This window comes from Miniopterus natalensis, chromosome 10 (assembly GCF_054644295.1).
Source record: "Miniopterus natalensis isolate mMinNat1 chromosome 10, mMinNat1.hap1, whole genome shotgun sequence".
Classification (NCBI taxonomy): Eukaryota; Metazoa; Chordata; class Mammalia; order Chiroptera; family Miniopteridae; genus Miniopterus; species Miniopterus natalensis.
Genome location: NC_142090.1, coordinates 67,228,694 through 67,252,493, shown reverse-complemented (window position 1 = coordinate 67,252,493; position 23,800 = coordinate 67,228,694). Strand labels below are relative to the sequence as shown.

At 34.6% G+C, this 23,800-nt stretch overlaps 1 protein-coding gene across 2 annotated transcripts in view; it reads left to right on the top strand.

Annotated features, from left to right (window-relative positions):
* DGKB (diacylglycerol kinase beta) overlaps nucleotides 1-23,800 on the top strand; it is a 527,061-nt gene that overhangs the window by 376,175 nt on the left and 127,086 nt on the right. For both annotated transcript variants that reach the window (XM_016218863.2, XM_016218862.2), the window contains 2 exons: nucleotides 11,099-11,189; nucleotides 20,344-20,539. In XM_016218863.2, coding sequence (XP_016074349.1) covers nucleotides 11,099-11,189; nucleotides 20,344-20,539 — 287 coding nt within the window. The remainder of the gene's footprint in view (nucleotides 1-11,098; nucleotides 11,190-20,343; nucleotides 20,540-23,800) is intronic.

Here is a 23,800-nt window from a genome sequence, read left to right as displayed (position 1 = left end):
ATGCTTGCTTTGCTTTAAGGCATTATTGCTTAAAACGATCATCCCCCAAATGCCTCCTCATCGTGGTCACTTGCCAGTACTTCAGGACAAATTATTTTGAGTCTAGTAGGCAAAGGAAGGGAAACTCCTGGATTGTTCATTGCTGTGTCTATATTTTTGAGCTAAGAGGAAAGCAAGACTTTGTTTGCAACAGAAATAGTTCACTTGTTTTATATGATTGGAAATAATTATCTTATTCTTTCACATGCCGTTTTTCTTTTATGTGAACAATGAAAGAGGTTGAGAAATGTCATCACCCTTTCAGATTTCTGCACACTCTTTCTTTATATTATACTGATTAATAAAGTTGACCACATAGTAGAGTCAGCCTGTGTACAAAAGAACCTTGTCGATTTGCTGGGTTATTGCTATATTTAATTGCCCTCTCATATTCCTTTTCTTCTATGGCAAAGTCTAATTGTTCAATTGAAAGACAAATACAACCGCAATTACCAGAGCTCTTTTCTCTCTAATTCATTTCCATTATTAAATTTATTTAGGTTACTTAGTTTCAACTCTGAGGGTTTAAATATGCAAGGAGTTTTAACAATGAAACTCAAGCCCTGTTCTGCTGATCTTTTAGGAACATGCTTTGCTGCCATTTCCTGATGCTATTGCAGCAAGTAATTACATCAAAAAAATAAAACACACACACAAAGAAATACAAATTCCTTATAAACACTTCTACCAACAGCATTCATGAAACAACAGATTTGTCATGCAGCTAAATATCGGGCCCTAACCTACCAACGAGATATTGCAGCGAGCTAACGATTTCTCGATCCTGGGCCTTTGGCTTTCTCTCAGCTGTTTTGAGTGTCTGTTTCCTACCACAGGGGCCTTTGTACTTACAGTCACCTTCTTCCCTATTCCATGGCATTTTCACAGTGTTACTGAGAGTGCCCAAGACATCACTATCTTTCCTGCTCTACCATGGGGCAGAGATCATAGGCCAAGGTTAGGGAAGCTTTTACTGACTCTTGTATATGTTGTGCTTAGCACAGTGTGACATGTATAATAAATTTGTGTGTCCTTTATCCATTTATACACAGCACATCACACCAGAAGCTAGTGGCTTAAAACAACAGCAGTGCATTGCTTCTCGTATTTCTGTGTGTGGGCTGGGCAGCTCTTCAGCTGCCGTGAGCGGGTGGATGAGCTGGGGGCTGGGCTCAGCTAGGATACTGGATCTTCCTCTTCATGTCATTTCCATCCTGGGCTTCCTCACAACATGAAGATCCATGACAATGATCCCAGAGGGGGAAAGTGGCATTTACCAGCCGCTTGAGGCCTAGACTTTGGGACTCGCACACCATCATCTCTGCTACATGCTTTTGGCCAAACCCAGTCACCAAGGCTAGTCCAGGTTTATGGGGTTGGGGAAAGGATTTATCTTTGGAAGGGAGAAGTGGCATAGGGCCATGCATATAGGTTTGGGAAGAATTTGTGCCCATTAAACAGTCTACCATTGTATTCAATGATACTTTAATTAACTATAAATTATCCTTTAATTTTAAAGACTAGTCTAAGAATCAGCTGAATTAAATGTTGTAGGCTTTGTTTTACTGACTTAGGATTTTTTATGTACACTCTGCTCTAAAATGAGAAATGGAGAAAGTGGTTCATTAATTCTAACTGACAATAGGTGATCTAATTTTATATTTTGACAAATAATGACTCTGAGCAATATGAGAGCAGGAACTGATGAGTTTTCAGCAACTAGAACACAGCCTGACATATAAGAGGTGTGGAGTAAATATTTGTGAATGAATAGCAAAAAGAATAGACTTTGCTTTCTTTGGCCTTTCCCTTTCATGTTCCCAAGGCATTTGCTTTTTGTTTTCATCTGTCTCTAATGAGTAAGTTCTAAATTGTTAGGGAAATAACTGAATAGGAAACAGAGTTCCTGCTCACACAGGTGATTCCATGAATCCATACTAATGAATTCTGTCAAGATTAAGTGACACAAAAACATATAAGTAGGAACAATTTAATGATTATTTTATGAATATTTGACCACTTACTAAAAAAGAGCCTCCAGGAGATTTTGTTTTTGTATTGATAGATACAAAATGAAATGAGATAATCTCTCCAGTCTCTATAATCTGTTCAGAATAGGAAACATCTCTAAATGAGTCATTAACCTAAGTAAGTGACTGTAAACATTCAATAATATTCAGGATGGGGTGACTTTGATACTGAACCGAGGTTTCAATTATAGTTACACTTTTGTAGACAAGCAGGTCACTTTGTTCTTTTTCAGTTGAAAAATGCAGATGACTTACTTAAATTCTGGGGACCAATGAAACATGTTGCTAACTATTTTAACAGAAAAAGTGGTGGTTTGTTGATGGCGATGCAAATTGAAGATAGTTTTATCTTATAAAAATCTTTCCACCTGGAATTCATCTCCGTTTATTATCTGCTTCTATGGGCATAATTTCAAACAAGAGAAAATAGTATGGGTGAGGCATATTGTAAAAATAAAACAGTCATAATACTGGAGGGGCCATATTTCTTTTACATTCACCTTAGAATTATCTACCGTGTACTCAAATACACCAACACAATGAAGAATCCCCAAATGATCATACCGACATCTGTCAATTAGTTTATATACGAGTCAGCCTGAATATTTTATATAAATTATAGCATCTTGTCTGGAAACAAAAACAGATCATGATATTTCAGGGAGTCATCTACGCCCCTCAAGATATATATCAGTGTCAAAAAATGCAATCTAAATAATAATGGATTTGCTGATTCATGTGTTAGACTACATAATTCTTCAATTTGATTAAAATATCAATATCTTCAATATAACTCAAGTAGTCTGATTCCCATCCTTATCATTTTTGTACAGGATAATTAATATGTCTGTAAAACCACTCCTCTATAACAGTGAAAAAAGGAGAATTGCCCCATTTTTTTAGTTCTAGTGTGAGAGAAGTTTTAAGGTGAACAGCATTTTGAAAATGCAAAGTTTGGCTTCTTGTTACAGAATTGGAACAGGATTGCTGATGTGTGAAGAAAAACAAAAGATAAAACACTTCACTAATTTTCAGAGAATAGAAACAAGTTTGAGTAAAACTTTTTTTTTTCAAAGTTGTGAAGCTGTGGTAGTCTTCACAGAATATAGGTAAGGGAAATGATGTGTGAAGGAACTAGAGAGGTGTCATTTTTTTTTTCTTTATTTTTACAAGTTTTACAAAATATAGCATCTAAAATTGGTTAGAAGAAATAAGTGAAAATGTAGCAAGGTGTAATTTGTTCTAATGATACATAATCATTGTCTAAAATAGGAAAATTAATTGACCTTTCGGTGCTAAAAGTATATTTTTCAATAATATTTTTGTAATCTTTTTTAATATGTTGAACTTCTTATGTTGTATTTTAAAACTGCTTTGTCTAGTGATTTCAGATGTCGTTCATATTTTAATATGCAAAGCAAATATCATTCAACAGGATTATTTATACTGTCGATTCCTTCTCATAGTTGCTAGATGTACAGAGTTACCAGTCAATTTATATTCTAGCTGTAAACAGTTGTTCGTGAGTCAGGACAGAAAATCAGAGTTTTCTTTACTATGAAACCTAGTGAAACTACTACATTTAATTAACTTCCCTGAAATTAAATAGGCACTCCTTAAATATCTGTTGAACTATATTAACATTAAAAAAACAACAACAACCCTTTATATTCTTATACTTGGTGCTTAAATAGTTGATTAGCTTAGTACATTCAGTAAAAGCAAATAAATAAGACAAAGGGAGGAAGGCAGGGAAGGAGGGAGGGAGGGAGGGAGGGAGGGAGGGAGGGAGGGAGGGAGGGAGGGAGGGAGGGAGGAAAGAGAGAGAACCAAGAAATTCAGTTGGTGAATATGCAGCAAGCCATTCTTCGCTATCTAGCGCAACATATTAAATTTGTGTTATCCACCTAGTTGTCCCTGCTGCCTACAGAGCCTATTTGGGGTTTCCAGCAGACCACCTAGTGGGCAATATCCTGAGTATGTGGCCATAGTCCAATCTATACTCATTTTGGTAAATGCAAAAACATAATTGCATCACGGCGCCCAGAATGACCAGGCTCTTACTCAGTCGCTCAAGTTTACCAAGGAATAAAATTCACATACCTCTTACAATAGAGGGAAGGTGGTGGTGTTTCCTCTCCAGGGATTAAGCTACACAATTTCAGAACTTAAGACATCATATTCCTAATATCAAAATCCATGGAAAGTCATATTAACTTCCCGATTGCTTGGTAACTATGCAATTGGAGCAAAGGAGTGAGGCTAGGTTGAGAAACTCTGTTACCTAGAGTCTTTGGAAAACCTGACCAAGGTTCTTCTTCAGGAAATCCTGCTATTCTAATTTACTGTGTACAGTCTTACATGATGTGATATTGGGGGTGTGATTTCTAAACCTCATTGTGTCTGCCTGTGGCCATCCTCAGTAACAATAGCAATCATTGCTATCACGAACTTTATTTAATCTTCCTAATAATTTTCTTAGGGCAAGTTTTGTGATTATAAAATATCTATTTTAATAGTAAACATTGAATTATTATTGAAAGATATTAAGTACAAAACATGCTTGGACATTGTTTAAATATTGTGTGGGTTAAATACTTCACTTTATGACATCATTAATTTATTATTGCTCTTTCGGGGGCTTAGTAGGTATATAGACTTCTTCAGTATGGACTCTGCAATGTGGCACGACTGCTTCTATCCTTTCCATCTTAACTCTCCTGATTATTTCTAATGTGCAGTAACAAGCAGAGAAAAAGGACATTTAGGGAAAAATAATTCATCAGTATTATTATACAAAGTTTTTGTAGGCAAAAAATACTCATACAACCACATATTTTTTACTTTTTAAAAGAGAATTGGAAAAATTATTTTAAAAGTATACTAAAATATTTGATACAGGAGCATTCTTTTCATATACTTACACTGGAGAAACTTTCTTTACTCTTTTGAAAGTAATTCAGGTTAAAAAATGTATTTTTAGAGTACCCATCTTATTTCACAAACTAAGACGGAGTGTTATGTGATTCTGTCTGAAGCTTCTATGGTTTGTTCCATTGTCTCCTGGGGACTTAACAAGCATTTCTTATGAAGGAGCATTAGATACAAGCATTTTTACACGTCATTAAAAAAATTATATCTTTTTGTTTGGAGACATGAAAAATGATTGTTCTCTTTGGTGTGAATATAAAATGTCCCCACTGTAGTAATTACAGCCATGTTTCTTTCTTATGAAGTAATATTAACATAATTCTCTTGCTATGAGAGAAGTATAAATAGCTATTTTAAAATAAAACATGGGTTTGAGGGTTTCAGTAAAATGTAGTTCTTTTTCAAAATATAATGATATAGAATTTGAGTTACCTCTGCCTCTAGAATGTTCATATGGATAGAAATTGCCATAAAATTGTAGTTTCAGATTTCTACAAGCAAATATATAAATTGGATACACTCAAATGCTTGATACTATAATTTTTATAAATTGTACTAAAACTTCCCAATTATTCCTATACCGCAAACTTCGAGCACCCTTTTTCATAACCATTTATTAGTGAATTTATAGTTACCAATCAAAGGAAAAAATTAATTGCTGATCTCATTCGAGTTGGGTGTGGGCTTAGTTCTTTAAAAATGCCTGTTACTGAAGCCCCTACAGACGGCATTTAGTTTCTAGGAGACTTCAAGAGGTGACAGAAATGTAAACCACAGGTGCCCCCACTTTACTCCGATGCTGACCCCTGCGTGTTGCGCTGCCAGGGCCCGGGCCCTGCCCACGTGCTTCCCGTGGGCGCTTTCTCCCGAGCTGCAGGCTTCAGGCTCAGCTCGCCCACTGGGGAAATCAGCTCCCGCTCTTCCCTTCCTGGTGATTTGTGGTATGTTTTTTAAAATAATACCTCACTACGTTTAGGAATACATGAGTAACTCTATAACTAATGTTTAATGTCTCTTGGCAATGAAAAAGAAATAAAACTCAGTTCTATGACATCAATGCACCATTCTGAACACTTACTGCAGCGACTTTCAGCCTTTTTCTTCTCATGGCGCACATCAACTCATTACTAAAATTTTGTGGCACACTGAAAATATATTTTTGCCTGTCTGACTCAGAAAAATAGGTACAATTTTGATTTCATTCGCACTGGATGGCTATTGGTGTGTTGGCACACTGGCTGAATAGTGCTGACTTACCCCATTGCTCTAAGTCAACAGTGCAGCATCTCTCATCACCAGCTCTGTTAGCTAAGTTTAAACTCAGGCTCTGTTTCTAGGAGATTCCATCAAATTGTGAGACTGAGTTTTATTATTAAAATAAAGTTATTGAATTGTTAGAAACATTGTTCACCATGAGAAAATAATTTTGAAAACAGATTTAAAATGATGGTTGCAATACTTTCATTAGAGGGCAGAAGTGAAAGAAAGCTAATGAAAAAGATGAGATTTTTTGAAACATCCTTAATGAGTAAAAAATGTTCATTTTAAATCCATTTTTAACTAAGCTCCTTAAGACATTATGTTTTTGCTTCCATTTCAAAAGCGAAGATTAAAAAGGGCTTTATTTTCTCATTTAATGAGTATGCTATCCATACAGAATAGATAGAATGCCTTGGTTAAGGAGGCTTGGAAATGGATTCAGGAGTCCAATAGAAGATGTTTTAGCTTTCCATGTTAAATGGCCTTCCTATATTGCCACTTAATATATAAAGTAATAAAAGAAATACACCCATGAGAAAGCTGACCGTTCATTTAAGAGTAATTTCACTGAATTAAAACTTTCTATGTTTATTACTTTTGAGCTTTGTACTGTGAGGTAAATGAGGCAATTTCACCCCTCCCTGTATGTTGCATATTTGTTAGAAACGAGTTTCCTACCTAATTAGGTTCTTTGGAATTCTTTTTGGGAAATACACTACCAATTCACATTTTGTCTCTTTTGTTTCATGCTTGCTGTGTTAAAATTACTTAGCAGACAAAATCCAAAACAAAAACAACACCATGTAAACCAGGAAGAAAAATTCCAAGAAAAATACTTGGCTAGAAATTAAATTATTTACCTCAAAGTTTACAACTTGGAGAAGTAAATAATAGCTAAATTTCATGACAGAAATGACTTTTTACTTGAGAAAAAAACTCCAATATTCTATATTTCATATATTTCCCCCAAGGACACGTAAATAAACAAAATTACTGTTCAAGAAAATGCCTGGTAAATATGAGCATTTTTACCTGAAAATTTATTCATTTTTACCTGAAGTTCTGGTAGGCAAGCACTTTAAATATTAAACTGAAACCTGTAGACTTACAATTAAATTCACTGAATGAGATTTTAATATATTAACAACTTAAAATTATAATAATATGAATAACTCTTTTTGGTGAGGCATTTGTCATCATGCTTGCAATCACAAAATTGGTCTTTGAATACAGTAAATACGACTTTGGTTTGAACATTTCACAGTGGGTTAAATCTTCAATTTTCTTCCTTTTAAGGTCCACAGCTATATGTTTTCTCTAACAAATTTGAGTTTGAATTATTTGGATCATTTTCTAATGTGAGCCGTAAAAGTAAATAGCATACATGCTTAAATGTGGTGGGGTTTTGTTGCATTTCTACAACCCAAAGACCCGTTGGGTTGAAAAAAAAATAAAATTTAACAGCTTTTAATTTGTCATGTGGAATCTGATTCTATGTGCTTTTTATTACCTCCATATATTTATCCAAGTGAAGCATAAAATGGTTGTAATAATGGAGAATTTAAAGCAGCTTTTGCACATGAGCAGTAATGCTAACTAATATGGTGAATAAAAACTGAATGTAAATTCTCAGAATTTCTGTTTATTGTGTTTACTAAGGTGTATGTTGGTTAGCTGATATAATAAGCTCCTCCTCATCCTAACTAAGCTATAAAGAACTTGGATGAACAGAATGGAAGAAATAAGGAGTGGTCATTTACGTGCAATCAGAAGCTTCATATTCCTATTTAATTTTCAAACTTCAATACAATATAGATTCAGTAACAAAACCTGTTGAAATATAAGCTCACAGCCCTTTGCTGGGGTAAAGCTCTGATATGCCATGTATGCTTCCAGAGATACCTAGGTGGGGCAGAAATCAGTACATCTAAAATTACCAGTTCTGCCCAGCAGGAGTGGCTCAATGGTTGAGCATCAACCTATGAACCAGGAGATCATGGTTCGGTTCCTGGTCAGGGCACATGCCCGGGTTGTGGGCTCGATCCCCAGTAGGGGTGTGCAGGAGGCAGCCAATCAATGACTCTTTGTTATTGATGTTTCTCTCTCTCCCTCTCTCTGCCCCTCTCTGATATCAATAAAAACATTTTTAAAAGTAAAATAAATAAAAATAAAGTCACCAGTTCCTATTGATCCTACCTCATTTATTTCTCTTAATATGATCTCCTCTTCTTCATCTGTGACTTGGTTTGGGCCTTCAATTATATTACATGTGTACTATTCCAGCAACCACTTTTCTGTCCACAATGCCCACATTTCAACATTCCGGCCCACTTACTCATTTCTGCTAGACTTATTTGCCCACATAACAAAGCTGGCTATGTTACTCCACTGCTAATAAACTTCTGTGAGTATCCTATTAATCAATAATTTCAAGTCCAAATCCTTAACTTGGCCTGCGTGCTTCTGAAGCGCACCCTTGTTAGCTTGCAGTCCACATTCTCTGAGGTTGTATTGCACTCCTAAAAACACCCAGAACTCCTCACATATTCCTCCTGTTTGCCATCTCCTACCTACCTGTTCAAATGCTACCTTCTCTTCTAAAGCTCTCTGGACTCCCCAAGGAAAAAGTAGTTGATTCATTGAAGGGTTTTCTCACAATATGTGGCTCATTTTTCACTTAGAGATTAAATTTTAAATTATTTTATATGCCCATGATCTTACAACATTCTGAGCTCCTTATAAACTAAGATAATTGCATTTATATTTGTATCTGTAGCACTAGACACAGTAGCATATGGAAGTGAATGTTCTCTCTAAACATTTGTTAAATGAATGAATGTATGAATAAATGAATCCAGAAAGTTCTGGATAAAAGTCCAACACAAAAAATGTTTTTAGCAAACTTGCTGATTGTAGAAAACAGTTCCAAAAGTCATGAAATGTCTACTAATTACTATTCTAAGGTTGAGACCACCTTATACAGACCAATATTTTCCTTTCAATATACTGAATGATATAATTTTTCATCAGAATAATGAATCATTAGGAAATTTTTAAAAATTTTATATAATATTCGCCAATGTAAAAAATTATAAAAATACATCTATAAAGTAGGTATTTGATTGATTTTAGTATAAACTTGCATGTGCCCAACCATCGTGGCTCAGCGGTTGAGCATCAAGCTATGATCCAGGAGACTGAGGTTCGATTTCCCCATCAGAGCACATGCCTGGGTTTTCGGCTCAATCACCAGCAGGGGGCATGCAGGAGGCAGTCTATCAGTGACTCTCTCATCATTGATGTTTCTCTCTCTCCCCCTCTCCCTTCCTCTCTCTGAAATCAATAAAGATATATTAAAAAATAATAACAATAAAATAAACCTGTACATAGGTTCAAGCCCACAGATCTTGGTGTTAAATGTATGTCCCAGTTCTAACTACTATTATCTAATTTTATGTGCTCAAATACATGAAATTAGGCCATAACCCAAAGAAAATATTGCCTAGAAAGAGTAAGGATTCAGGTTGCTAAAATCCAATGGAACCTATAGTGTTCTTTAGATTACTGGCCTGAATATGTGATTGATATAAGAGGAGCTAATGACAAATTTTTATTAAATTAATAAGACCTTATATGAAGCTAAATATTATTGAATGCATCTAGATAGATGAGATTACTTTTATAATTTGTAATGTCATACCAAGAACTTTATTTAATATGGCATAATAATAAGCACTGTATTAGGTTTCATGTCATTTTCCATAACTAAAATAGGGTTTAATTAAGTAGTAAGGTACTTGCCAAATGTCTTTTTAATTGTTGAAATGTTTTACATGCTAATGTGAAAGGTACATAACAATATTTATGTCAAAAAGAATAATTTGATGTGAGAGGCATATTTGAATATCATAACATAATTTCTTTCTGTTTGTCTTTATGTGTGAAAATATGTATCTAATTTACCTATTTTCTTCTAATTGAGGACATGATACCTTATTAGAATATGTATAATTAAAAACTGCATTTTTTCATGAGAATGAATTTTTAAATCCAATACTTGGTAATGTAAAAATCTAGTCAACCTTTGTAAAATTATATTAAATGATCATAAATTTAATTAACTGTCACAAAGAAATAATGATATTCCCAGTGGGTCATGGGAGAAGATAAATTTTGAACATCTTACATCCAGATTAAATACTGGAATATTTTAAACTATATTTTCTTTGAAACTTTTGTTATATTTATAAAATATTGTATCTTTAGCTCTCTGTAGTATCATAATTTCCCAGTATTGTTCATTTAAAAGAGGGCAATCTCTTAATGAAATAATTAATAGTTATCTACCCACTACTGAATTTTGTCTTTATGGATAACTACAATTTTTAATATGCTATCCAGTTATGTTCATTTTTGTTGAATACACAGCCATCTAGAAAATCCTGGCATTTGTAGCTTAGTTTCTTTAATTCCCATGAAAAGCCAAGATTTTTTCTCTTTATGAGTGGCAGATCTAAAATGAAGTTGTCCAAGAACAAGCTAAGAATAATAAGCAGTAAAGCCATATATTAAAACCTGAGCAACCAGCATATAGAAAAGTCAAAGATATACTTGAATCTGTCAGATCAATACATTCCTGTAATTCCCTCAGGGAACAATCATACAATTTGACACCAACATTTAAGCTTTGAAAATTATGTGACCATTTATTACATTGGGGATGGTACGCGTCCTCAAAGCTTTTCTATCACTTATAACACCAGACAGGGCTACCTCATTTTAAAAATCCTTTTTGTTATTGATAATTGCCTAAGCTGCTTGTTGCTTTTCTTTTTCAGAATGAAGAACAAATTTTGGTATTTTGAGTTTGGCACCTCTGAAACTTTCTCAGCCACCTGCAAGAAACTACATGAATCTGTAGAAATAGAAGTAAGAAAAATGAATTTTCTTTTCTAATACTATGAAGTGGCTTGAGTTTGGTTATTAATATGTTTTTGGTAGTCCATGAAAGAAGTTATGTTTTGAGCAATCCATATAACTTTACCAATGATTCTAAAAACTTATTTCTGTCACTCACTGGGAATCTAGCACTGTCTGAATATTAGTATAAAGTTAAGTTTGAGTATGGGTTATTTTAATGCAATAGAAAAGGAGAGATGGAACACAACTTTAGAAACCAACAGAGAAGTTACTGAGCATAGCGTGGATTTAAAAAGTAAGATAAAAGAAAGTACTTGAAGGGGAGAAGAGTTGCAAGATATATTTAAAAAAAAACACAAAACTTATTATTTTCAGGTCTCGATACCTTATAACCTTTAAAACACAGTTCATGGAAAAAATTGTACTTACTTTCATGAATACAGGTTAAAAAGTATACTTCTCCATTCCATTCCCATTCATTAACTAGATTTTTTTAGTTCCTGGGGTTACCATTTCCCTGTTACATTTATAGGAAGTGGAAAAGCCAAGGTAGAGAGCAAAGAGAGCAAGAAATGATACACTTTAAAAAGATTTGTAGCAAATAGGTCTACCAAAAAATATAGACACTGTAGAACTAGAAGTTTTGGAGATGGGTTATAATAGAAAATGACTTAGTTTTATTGAGAGATTTTAGGGGTTAAAGGAAAAGGTAAGCTATCTTTTGATAAGTGGTAAAGACAAACCATAGGAACAGAACTATGAAACAAGAACATCTCATTATTAGCTGATATGAATTGAGAAATGTCTACAACAGTTTTCATTGAAAAAAATAAATGCATAAATTGTCTTCTGAGACCTAAAGCATTAGTGGCATATATTCAGCTAATAAGTTTGGGAAACAAAAGCAGTTATGGGTCACAGAGAATCATAGTGGCCTGGGCTGGTTCTTCATTATCTTACCTTTCTAATTAACTGTTAATGGTGATAACAGCAAAGGTGGTATTATTTCAGAAGGTAACTTCTTTTGGTCTTTCATTTAATCGTGAATGGTGGATAAATCGAAGTATTAGAAGGAGAATTGGTGGTCACAGAATGGAATAAGTCCCTCATGACTGAATCAGATCACAATCCTGAAAAGCAATGTAATCACAAAAGGTGAAGGATTTGGGCTCAACACTGACTTACTATGATTACTGTTTATGAAGATATATATGTGCATGTATTATATATATATATATATATATATATATGTGTGTGTGTGTGTGTGTGTGTATGTATATATATATATGTAGTGTTATATTGTTGTATTTGTGCATATGCACATATATTTATTAAAATACCTAGGTCTCCCTTTCCCTTCTGAAATCTTAGTTTTAAAAATTCTTTATATAGTGGATGTTGAGCAATTATTACCCTCAGAATGCTCAAAGAAAATCTATAGAAGAAGGCAAAAATGAAAAAAAAAATAAGTATGGCTTCTGGTTGAATGTAAGATGCAGGCTCCACCTCTCTTTACCTTACCCTATTACTGAATACAGATTGGGGGGGAAAAATCTATAGGACACTCTGTGTTTATGGATAGGAAAACCCAATATTGTCAAGATGTCAGTTCTTCCCAACTTAATCTATATATTCAATACAATCCCAACATTATTTTGTACTATTGACAACTGATTCTAAAGTTTCTATGAAGAGTTAAAAGACCCAGAGTAACCAGCAAAATATTGAAGAACAGAACTGGAGTGCTGACACTATCTAACCTCAAGACTTAGCATAAAGCTACAGTACTCAAAACAGTGTTATATTGGTGAAGGAAAAGACAAACAGATCAATGGAACAGAGTAGAGGTCCCAGAAATAGACCACCATAAATACAGTTTACTGATCTTTGACAAAGGAGGAAAGGCAATACAATGGAGCAAAGAAAGGCCTTTTAACAAATGGTTCTGAAACAACTGGACACCCACAGGCAAAAAGGGAAGAAAAAAGAAGAATGTAGACATAGATTTTCACTCTTAACAAAAATAGACTCAAAATGGATCAAAACACCTAAATGTAAAATGCGAACTTATAAGACTTCTAGAAGATAACATAGAAAAAAATCCTAGATGGCCTTGGATATGGTGATGCCTTTTTAGATACACTTTATTTTTTTTATTTTTTTATTTTTTTTAAATATATCTTTATTGATTTCAGAGAGAGGAAAGGAGAGGGAGAGAGAGAGATAGAAACATCAATGATGAGAGAGTCATTGATTGAGCCCACAACCCGGGCATGTGCCCTGACCGGGAATCGAACCCCGATAGCCTGGATCCCAGGTCGACGCTCAACCACTGAGCCATGCCCAGCTGGGCTAGATACACTTTAAAGACATAAGGAAATGATTGATAAGCTGGACAACGTTGAAATTAAAAACTCTACTCTGTGAAAGACAATGTCAAGAGAATGAGGGAACAAGCCACAGATGGAAAGAAATTATTTGCTAAAGACATGTCTCATAAAGGACTCTGCTCCAGACTATAACTCTTAAAAACTCAACAATAAGAAAACAAACAACCCCACTGAAAAATGGGACAAAGATTTTGACAGATGCTTCATCCCGATGCAAATGAAAACAATGAGACACCACTACCACCTATTAGGAGACTGAAGCATCAAATGCAGGTGCGGATGTGGAGAAGCAGGAGCTCTCGTGCATTGCTGGTGGGAATGCAAAGTGGAAGAGCTACTTTGGAAGACAGCTTGGCACTTTCTTACAAATCTAAATATACTCTTAACTATATAACCCATCAATCATGCTCCTTAGAGTTGAAAACGAAAAGGAATTGAAAACTTAAGTCCATGAAAAAACCTGTACATGGATATTTTTAACAGCTTAATTAATAATTGCGAAAACTTGGAAGCAAAAGAGAGGTTTGTCAGTAGCTGAATGAATACATACATCCACACAATTAAATATTACATGTGTCACGAAATAAAAAACGTTCAAGGAAAAGGTTGTATCATCTAGCAAAAGACATCTGAGTGAAAATCAATGTGTAAGGCATTGATTTTAAAGTTAATAAACAATGAAATTTGTGATTTCCATAGAACAAAATCATTGTGCCTTACATCTTATAGAAAAACTATTAAGAATGTTTCCCGAAGAATCTGGGCAACTAGAACTAAGTTATTGTTCTTAGGCTGGTGTTTCTACATGCCCTTCTAGTCTGCCTTACCAGCTCTGTACTTACTGGCTTGTGGAAACCACTGCAGTAACATTTATAAATCAGAACTAGTGCTGTGCACTTTCCATTCTCTTGTTGCATATCTTGAAATAGTGTTATGATCTTATGTTTGTCTCAATTCTAAAATTGGGGGGTGGGGGTGGTGTATGTGTTTGTGTGTGTGTGTGTGTGTGTGTGTGTGTGTGTGTGTGTGTGTGTATGTGGATGGTAATATAAAATCTGCTTCTGGCCTTTTTAATGAATCCAGTCTATCATATTAGCAGAATACGCCTTTCTACCCTCAAGGTTACTTCATAATTAAATATAACAAAAGCAGCAATTTGGAAATTCGATTCTGTTTCCTGTTGCTGCCTATTTGGCCTAAAATTATACCAACTATGGTTTGAAAATATATACTAGAGAATAAAACCACTTCAGTACAAGAGTACCTCATGTAATGGGTACAGTATATACATTTTATAAGCAGCTTCTTCAAAACACAGCATTTACTGAATGACCCTTCATTTCACATTTCTCTTTCATACAGGAAGGTTGTTTTCAAAAAGGGGTGAATATTTGGAATAATATGAATATCATTGGGTACTAGTTTATCATGATATAGCTAAGATTTATCTATTATTAACTATACCTCATGCTTGGTGCTAAGCAATGTACACACATTATTTGATGAAGTTTCCCTCAGAATCCTTTGAATTACAGAAAGTTTATGCCTCCATTAAAGAATTGAGCAGATAAACCTTTTCTTTAGTAATTTAAGAGAAGTAAGGATTGTGTTGCTGCCAAAAGGTTTACATATAAGGAAACAAATAAATTATAGGTTTAATTTTTTTAAATATATCTTTATTAATTTTAGAGAGAGGAAGGGAGAAGGAGAGAGAGAGAAACATCAATGATGAGTCATTGATCGGCTGCCTCCTGCACCCCTGCCCCCCACTGGGGATCGAGCCTGAAACCGGGCATGTGCCCTGATTGGGAATCGAACCATAATCCCCTGGGTCATAGGTCAATGCTCAACCGCTGAGCCATGCCGGCCAGGCAAATTGTGGATTTTATACATATGTGTGTGTGAATATACAAAATGACAATGTATAATATATATGGTGAGAGAGAGATTAACAAAGTTGAAATTTTTAATTTTCAGAATATCAGTTATTTTCTAACTTCATTACAAACGATAAATAAAAAATAAAATGAAAAGTTTTAAAATTTCAATATAATATATTAAAAGCAACGTTTGTATTAAACTATTTGGTACATGCACCTAAAGGTCTCAGGTCAACATCCGTCAATGAAACTACAAAGTTCATGGATTTTTCATTTACTCCTTATACCAAGCAAAGCTCATGAGAGAATAAAGTAGCCCATCCTCCAAAGTATGTGGTTGTCAGTGAGACTGGAAAGGATGGTAAGAGTTAAGGCCAAGAATTTCCATCCCAAAATACTGAGATTTGTCTTAAAGGTTAAGTACTTCTACAAAACCTTAAATGATTTCAAGAATTAATAAATGGCAATAAGAGTGTCAGGGACACAAAATAAATTAGCAAGATTAGAAAGATCAGATTCTCATCGCCTGCCCAGTAACCTGCAAAGCACAGAGCTGTTAAAGGCAATAGGGTCGAGTTTCTTAACTTAGGCTGTGCCCACCAGTATCAAAATCTTCCTGTGTGCTCTTTCAACATCCATTTAAAGGACCTTCATCTAGCCTTAGTCCTACCACCACACTACCTTGGAGCAGGGGAAATGAATCTTGTGAAAGGTCATTCTTTTTTGCTTTTTAAACCACTTTATTGAGGCACGGTTGAAATACAAAATAGCTGTATATATTTAACGTGTACAACTTCTAAGTTTGGAGATAAGTATATAGCTATGAAACTATCACTACACTCCATGCCATCAACATACCCATCAGCTCCAAAAGTTTATTCTTTCTTTCTTGTGTGTGTGTGTGTGTGATAATAATACTTAAAAGATCTACCCTCTCTTCTAAAGATTCCCACGTGATTTTTTTTCTTCTTTTTTGGAAATGAAATTATAGAAACTGATGAAGGGATACAGTATGGACCTCAACAAAGACAGTGATAAGAAACCAAAGTTGGGCTCATTAAGTCCAAAACAAAAAAGAACAAGAAATGTGGGGAGGGTGAAGTATAGCATTATCACTTCATTAAGATACACACATCAAAGTTTTTCTTAGTGAAGAGAGTAGGGAAGAAATGTGAGGGAAAAGAAGAGTGAATGACCAAGAACTGAACATTCTGTTTTGTGTATACCAGAACTTATTTTTAATAAAATAACTTTTGGTAAGAATTCTAATATTCCAGCACTAATGTCCAGCTTTCACGGAATCTGCTAACAATGAAAAATATGAAACTAAACTGGTTTTCTGTTAATATTATAGCTAATGCTTTATCTCTTGAGCTAGCAATATTACTAAAATTACCTAACATGCATGTTCTGAGTACCTTCATCATGCATTTTTTAATAGATAAAAGTTATAAAATTATTTTTTAAAACATGGGTTTAATCACTGGGAAAATACAATGTACCTCAGCCTTCAAATATCAGAAGAGATACTGTTAAGCTATCTATGCATGTGCATGTTTTAATTTATAGGTTTGCTGCTATAGTTTTCAGCAAAAACATAAGTAATTTTGTCTTATAAGTTAAGTATGAATTTGCAGAAACTTCTAAAAGCAGACTTAAATAAGTCATTTTACTCCATACTATTTTATACAATGAACAAAGCAATGTTCTTGTGTTTTGTTGAGCAAAATATAAATAATTTTTATCTGACCTCAGCAGAAAATTAGACTCACTGTGAAAAAAAATATAGCTACAATTTATCATTAATTTTATCTTATCAAATTTATTATTCAGATTTACTCATGTTCTGAATTTTCCTATCAAATGATATGTTAACTGAATCTAAAACACTAAATTCACATCTAAAAGCTTGTTCTTAACACCTCTGTATAGTATGGTGCAGGGCATATTAGTAAACAAGGATTAAAAGACTCTGGCAAAAAAAATTCAAACCATCTTCTTTTCTTTTAGGTAAATTTCTGTGGAATGAGACCTTCCCTTTAAACCTGAAAAGAGTGGACCATGGCATCACAGCTTTGCTCTTTGCAAACAGCTCTCCTAGTGCTATATGCTAACAGTCTTTTTTCCACAGGACCTATTGACTAACCGAGACTGTTAGCTTTTAAATTCTTTTCCTCTGTAAATTTATGATTTAAAAATCATAAATCTTCCAAGCAGATGAAAATATTGTCTGACGCAGTATTATAACTTGTTTATATTTCAGAGCTCTCCCTTCGGCCTTTATTTCCATGCACTCCACCGGTGTGCACCAGACCATTCCTGGTCTCCATCAGAGCTAGCGCTGAAATTTTCCAGACTAACGAACATAAGGTTAAAGCAAACAGAGAAAGGTAGCCTGGGGTCAAGAACTAGTGGAAACAAATCATTAATAAATAGCCATTTATGTAAGAGGTTCCTCCTCTCCTAGGAACCTCAGTGTTCTTCATCAGTCCTTTGTGGGGACTCAACGATTTCTTTTTTTCACCATTTAGAGAGCTACTTACTCTGTTCCCTGTAAACTACACGTGACAAGGCTGAAGATTGCCAACATGAATAATCGTATACACTGATATTTTTCAGTTGTCACATGTAGCTCCCCCTGTTTAAGTTTCTGAAGCCTATTTGCCAGTGTGCTTTCCTTTTAGGCAGATGAACAAAGGAGTGCCCCTTTGCTAATTCTGAAAGCAACTTGTCGCAGTGGGGTTCTAGGGCCTAGTCAAATAATTGTCTTAGCGCACTACCTGCTGTGTCCAATATTGAGTGAAAATGGAGGCCAGGCCCCAACTCCAGTTTATTTCTCAATTCTTCTGTTATTTAAATGATTTTAGTCAGTTTGGGGGAAACCAGACCTTTATAAATTAACAGCAGGGAAATACCAAAGGTGTCAGATTGCATATTTATCATCTTTTTCGTGTAATACTTAAATATGTATTAAGAAGTGACTGACATAAATTAGGCAGATTTCAGAAGCCACAGGCCATGGCTTGTAGGGGACCCCCTTCTGCTTGACATTTCATCTTTGTCAAAGATCAAATTATTTTAATTTAGGCTGCAAATTATAAGGAATGAAGACTTCTTTGTGGGAATTCCCTGTGGTAATCTGACTTTTGTTGTTACTGCTGCTTGTCAGTGTGCAAAAGATATAATATGCATGCAAATAAGGTTAAAAAATATGTACTATCTAATTATCCAGCCAGTGCATTCCACTTGAAGACAGTGGGGGGCCTGACACACAGTATGTGTTTGATTCATTGAGGCCTGCAGGGTATTTACACAAGATTACTTTTAATTATGAAATTAATATCTGTTTATCTAGAATATATAGCAGTAAGTGAGTATACACATGAGTAGAATTCTTTAGTAAAAAGAAATCATCTTAATTTAATACATGAAAAGGTAGGGAAAAAATCACTTGTTTCTAGGGGCGAAAAAAAAAAGACATCATCCAGACCTTGGTTTCACCCTCATTGAAACAATTTGAGTGAAAACTTGGCACCTTCTCTAGAATTTGTTTCTAGCCCTGCCAAGGAGGCTCAAATGTGATGCTTTATTTCACAGTTTTTATATTTTAGTGAACAAGATGCAGTATGAGGTTCAGTGTGATGAGGCAAATGCAGACAAAACAAGACAAAGTCTTCTATTTGTTTGTTTGGGTTTTATTTTTATCATGTTGGGGTAGCATTAGCTCTTCTAGGTTCAGAAATCATGATTCCCATGAGAAAGAAAAAGGCGAAGTTACTATAAATGTCTTTTTTCTATAATAAGACATACATAAAACAATCCCACTGCAGATACCCTTCAGGTTATGAAACGCAGATTCCTAACAAAGTTTTTTGTAAAATAAACTTATTTATACCTCTCTTCTGATATTGACTTGTAACTGAATGTGGGAGAGCGGCGTCCGGGATATATTTGTAATTACTACCGTTCAGGAAACTCAAAACCAATGAGTGGCTCCAAAAGTACAGGATAGCCTCGTCACTCTCCACCCGTGTCCATCGGTGGGAATGAACAGAAAATTCAAAATATTTAAAAAGCGACCACTCTGATTATCCCAGAGCATAGGGTTAGCAAGTTTTGTATTTTTCAGACAAACAAGAAAAAAACCTGCCTAACCAATATTTTTAATTTTTTAGCTGATTGTTGCAGCAGCAAGGCTGGGTTGGCAACGAGGCCCCTGCCTCTGCGCATTTCCCTCGCTCGGCCGGGCGCCCCCGCATGCATTTAGACAGCCGCGCCTCTCACCGCCTTTAACGCCGCCTTTGGACCTTAATCTCGACCAAAGGGGGAAAAAAATCCTTGGCCACTCTAACGCAATTCAGAGCTCTTGCAACTGTTGTTTTGTACTGTTTCTTTTTTCAAAAGCCTCGTAAGCCACTCCTTTCTCTGCCCGAAAAGTGAAACCATGAGTTATGGTTCTGTCTTTTCACGTGCACCTAATAGTGCCTTGCGGTGTGTTCTAAACAGAAGGCAGTCGTTAAAATTTCCACCTAAAATTTGACCAAACTTACCGGAATCAACCTTTTTGTAACGCATTAGAAATTGATGACTTGTTATATATGCAGATACTAAGGCATCTCCCTCCCAGAGGTTTTCTGTAAACCAAGAGACCCTGATGATTCAATCTGATCATTTTTAAAGACCGAATGACAACAGGTTAATGTTAGTGTCTACTTTATGTAGACATATTGACATTTAGGGTAACTGTTGAAGTGTTCTCTAAAAGCTTATTTAGAAACGACAATATTGTGGATTTTAAAGTTCTTATTAACATATAAAGAAATCCAAAAGGAGAAATCAAGGAAAGACAGATAAAATATCTTACTGTTCTGTTCTTTTCTTTTCATTCATCAGTGTGATGGAGTCCAGATAGATTTAATAAACATCTCCCTGGAAGGAATTGCTATTTTGAATATACCAAGCATGCATGGAGGATCCAATCTTTGGGGAGAGTCTAAGAAAAGACGAAGCCATCGCCGGATAGAGAAGAAAGGTTCTGACAAAAGGACCACACTCACAGATGCCAAAGAGTTGAAGTTTGCAAGTCAAGGTAAGTTTTCTAACATCCTTTGTTAAATTTCTCTTACTCGGCTTTCAAAGGCTACATTAAAATGAAAGTTTTCTGTTGCACTGTTATCTATATACTTATCCAGTTGTATTTTTCATAATATCAGATATGCATGTGTGATTAAATTATATCATAATAGATTCTACAATCATATATAAACTGGTTATCTTTTTCATGGATTTTTTTTCTCCTTTATTCTCTTTTGGATATGTACCTTCCTACAGACAACAAATATGTGTGGATACTTAGTGAATAATAATATAGTATATATTGTACATTAAATTCTGGAGTGTGATTGTCTTGGTCAGGATGTTTGAGTTGCTCTAACACGGCCTAGTTAAGGCTTTTCTAAGGTTGTGTTACAAGATTTTTTATTCTTGGCCTTGTTCAGACAGGCTGTGACGTTGAAGTATCTTATATTAAGATATTGTTCTAAGTACCATTTATAAATGCATGTTTAAATACCCCACAATAAATTTTAGTTATCTGCTGCTACTGTTTCAGAAATTTAATAGCAACAATTAGGAAACTTGGGAAACAGAAGACAAAGGGCTAACAAAATAGGGCAGAATAGCTGTGGATCAGGATTTTCAACTACATTGTAATATATTTCACATTGGGACATGACAACCAACTCTTATTGATATATTTTATAAGCAAAGATAACAAATTGGTAGTATTCTAATAATTGATCATTTCCAAATAATATAAATTATCTGTAGTATTTCTTTACCTTCCAGAATCTATCTAATACTATTGATGACATTCAGGTGCCTAAGAAAATGTATTGGCTCAGCTCAGTGTAAAGACAAAATATGAAGTTATATAGCCTTATTATGGACCCAATAAAATACTGAGTTTATTTTTTAATAAATAAAATACAATGTGAGGATGGTTGGTAGGCTTGATGGTGATAAATGGCTTTATATTTTGGCATCTTCTGATGTCTGATTCAAGTTTCAGTAGCAGGCTTCTGTTATGTGGAATTTGGTGAAGATGAGGGTGACAAAGATAGATGAAGAAAGTATTGTATCCTCTTGAAAAAAAGTGCTTATTGCAACCTGCCAATGACAGATGTTTTTGATGCCCCTTAAATGTGTACATAATCCTAAAGAGGTACATCTTGAAAAGTAGTGTGATTTATTTATTTATTTTCATTTCAAATTACATTTAACTTCCAATGTTGTTTTGTGTTGGTTTCAGGTGTGCAGCCTAGTGGTTAGACAATCATATGCTTTACAAAGTGTTCTCCCCTATATTTCCAGTACCCACCTGGCACCACACATAGTTATGGCAACGTTGTTGACTATATTCCCTGTGCTGTACTTTACATCCCGTGACTATTCTGAAACTACCAATTTGTATTCTAATCCCTTCACCTTTTACATCCAGTCCCCCAACTGTTTCAATTTTGTTTGTTCATTTATTTTTTTCATTAGATTCCACATATAAGTGAAATTATATGGTATTTGTCTTTTTCTCTGACTGACTTATTTCAAAAGTAGTGTAATTTAATACAAGCAAGTTTATACCAAATTCATTAAAATACTTTATACTCAGAATGAATATAACTGTATGAAAACTTGGAGGGAATGGTTCTTTAAAGGAGGAATACATAGAAAAAATGAGTAGGTTTGTGCTCTAAGAATTAAAAAAATGAAGGGAATATAATTATCAACTTCAAAGAGTTATTCTGGTTAATATATTTATATTTAAATGTAACTTTAATAAATTTCTAAGAAAATGAAAAATTTCTAAGTGTTAAAATTAGGTCAAGGACTTATACTAAGATCAAACCTAAAGAGCCCTGCTTTCGCCCGGCCGAGCATGGCTCAGCGGTTGAGCGTTAACCTAGGATCCAGGCGATTGGGGTTCGATTCCCAGTCAGGGCACATGCCTGGGCTATGGGCTCGATCCCCAGTAGGGGGCGTGCAAGAGGCAGCTGATCAATGACTCTCTCCTCATTGATGTTTCTCTCTCTCTCCCTCTCCTTTCTCTCTGAAATCAATAAAGATATATATTTAAAAAATTATTTAAAAAAGCTCTGCTTTCTCCCTAGAGAAGAAGTGAGTACATATATATTACTTAGGAATATAGTCTATGCAGTTAAAAAAGAGTTAATAATTTCCAGGATTATTTTTCATTTGAACACTACATACTAATACTTCCCATGTCATTTGCATGTAGATATGACAGTTATGTGTCTGAATTGATTCTCAGTGTTCAACTGCCAAGTATATTCACCCACTGAGCTGTTAAGGTTCCTAAGACTCATAGTTAAGCTTTACCAAGACAAATGTGCAAATACCCCCCATGGAGCTGCTACAGACATACCATCTATTGGCCTCACTCTACCCCTCTGTATGCTTTTTCTCAAGGATACATATTTAGAACAAAGCATAAACCAATCAGACGAACTATTCTCGTAGACTGGCTATTAGTGCTCACAGCTATAGGAAAAGGAATCTGTTCCCTTTCTATCTCCTTGCTGTCTATTGTAAAACTATTAGGACCCGGTTTTCCTAAACTTGGGAAAGAAGAAAGTGGAAACCTACAGGGTTTGTGACGTAGGAATAGTACTTTTTCTCAATACAAAGATGGAGAAAAAAATTAGAGTTTTTAAAGATCATTGTTTGAGCAATAACAGAAGCATGTTTATAACTGATTTGGCTCAATGTTTTTGTTTCCTCTCTTATCCAACTATGCTTATAGTTTGGGTTTAGTTTTATTTCAAGGTAAGTATAATTTCATTGATTAATAATGACTTTATGAGTTGAATTCAAAAAGTAGACTATTATATGTTAATTAGTTTTTCCTTTTAATTAAGTTTATCAAGAAAAAAATTTTAAATATATTTTGCAACAGAATAGTAGAAAGTACTCCACTTTCTAAGTAACTCCAAAGCTTTGAAGTTTTGGTTTCAAATTTGTTTTGTTAATTATTAAATGTTGTGCTTGATAGTGAGGAGTGAAATTTACTACTTAAAGTATTTACATGTATCCCTTTCCTAAATGGTAAGCATTTCTATCATTTCATTGTGTTTTTAATTTCACAAAAACAATGGTAATAATGTGAGGGTCCATCAGCATTTTAGATCAATATATTTTCAAGTTTACTCAAAAGGATTGCAGTATTGACTTTAGAGTGAAATGTGGAAAATATAATTCTACTCCAACATGTTTCTTTTTATTTTCCTTTTTTAATTTATCTTTATTTTTAAAAGTAGTACAGATGCCCCCATCC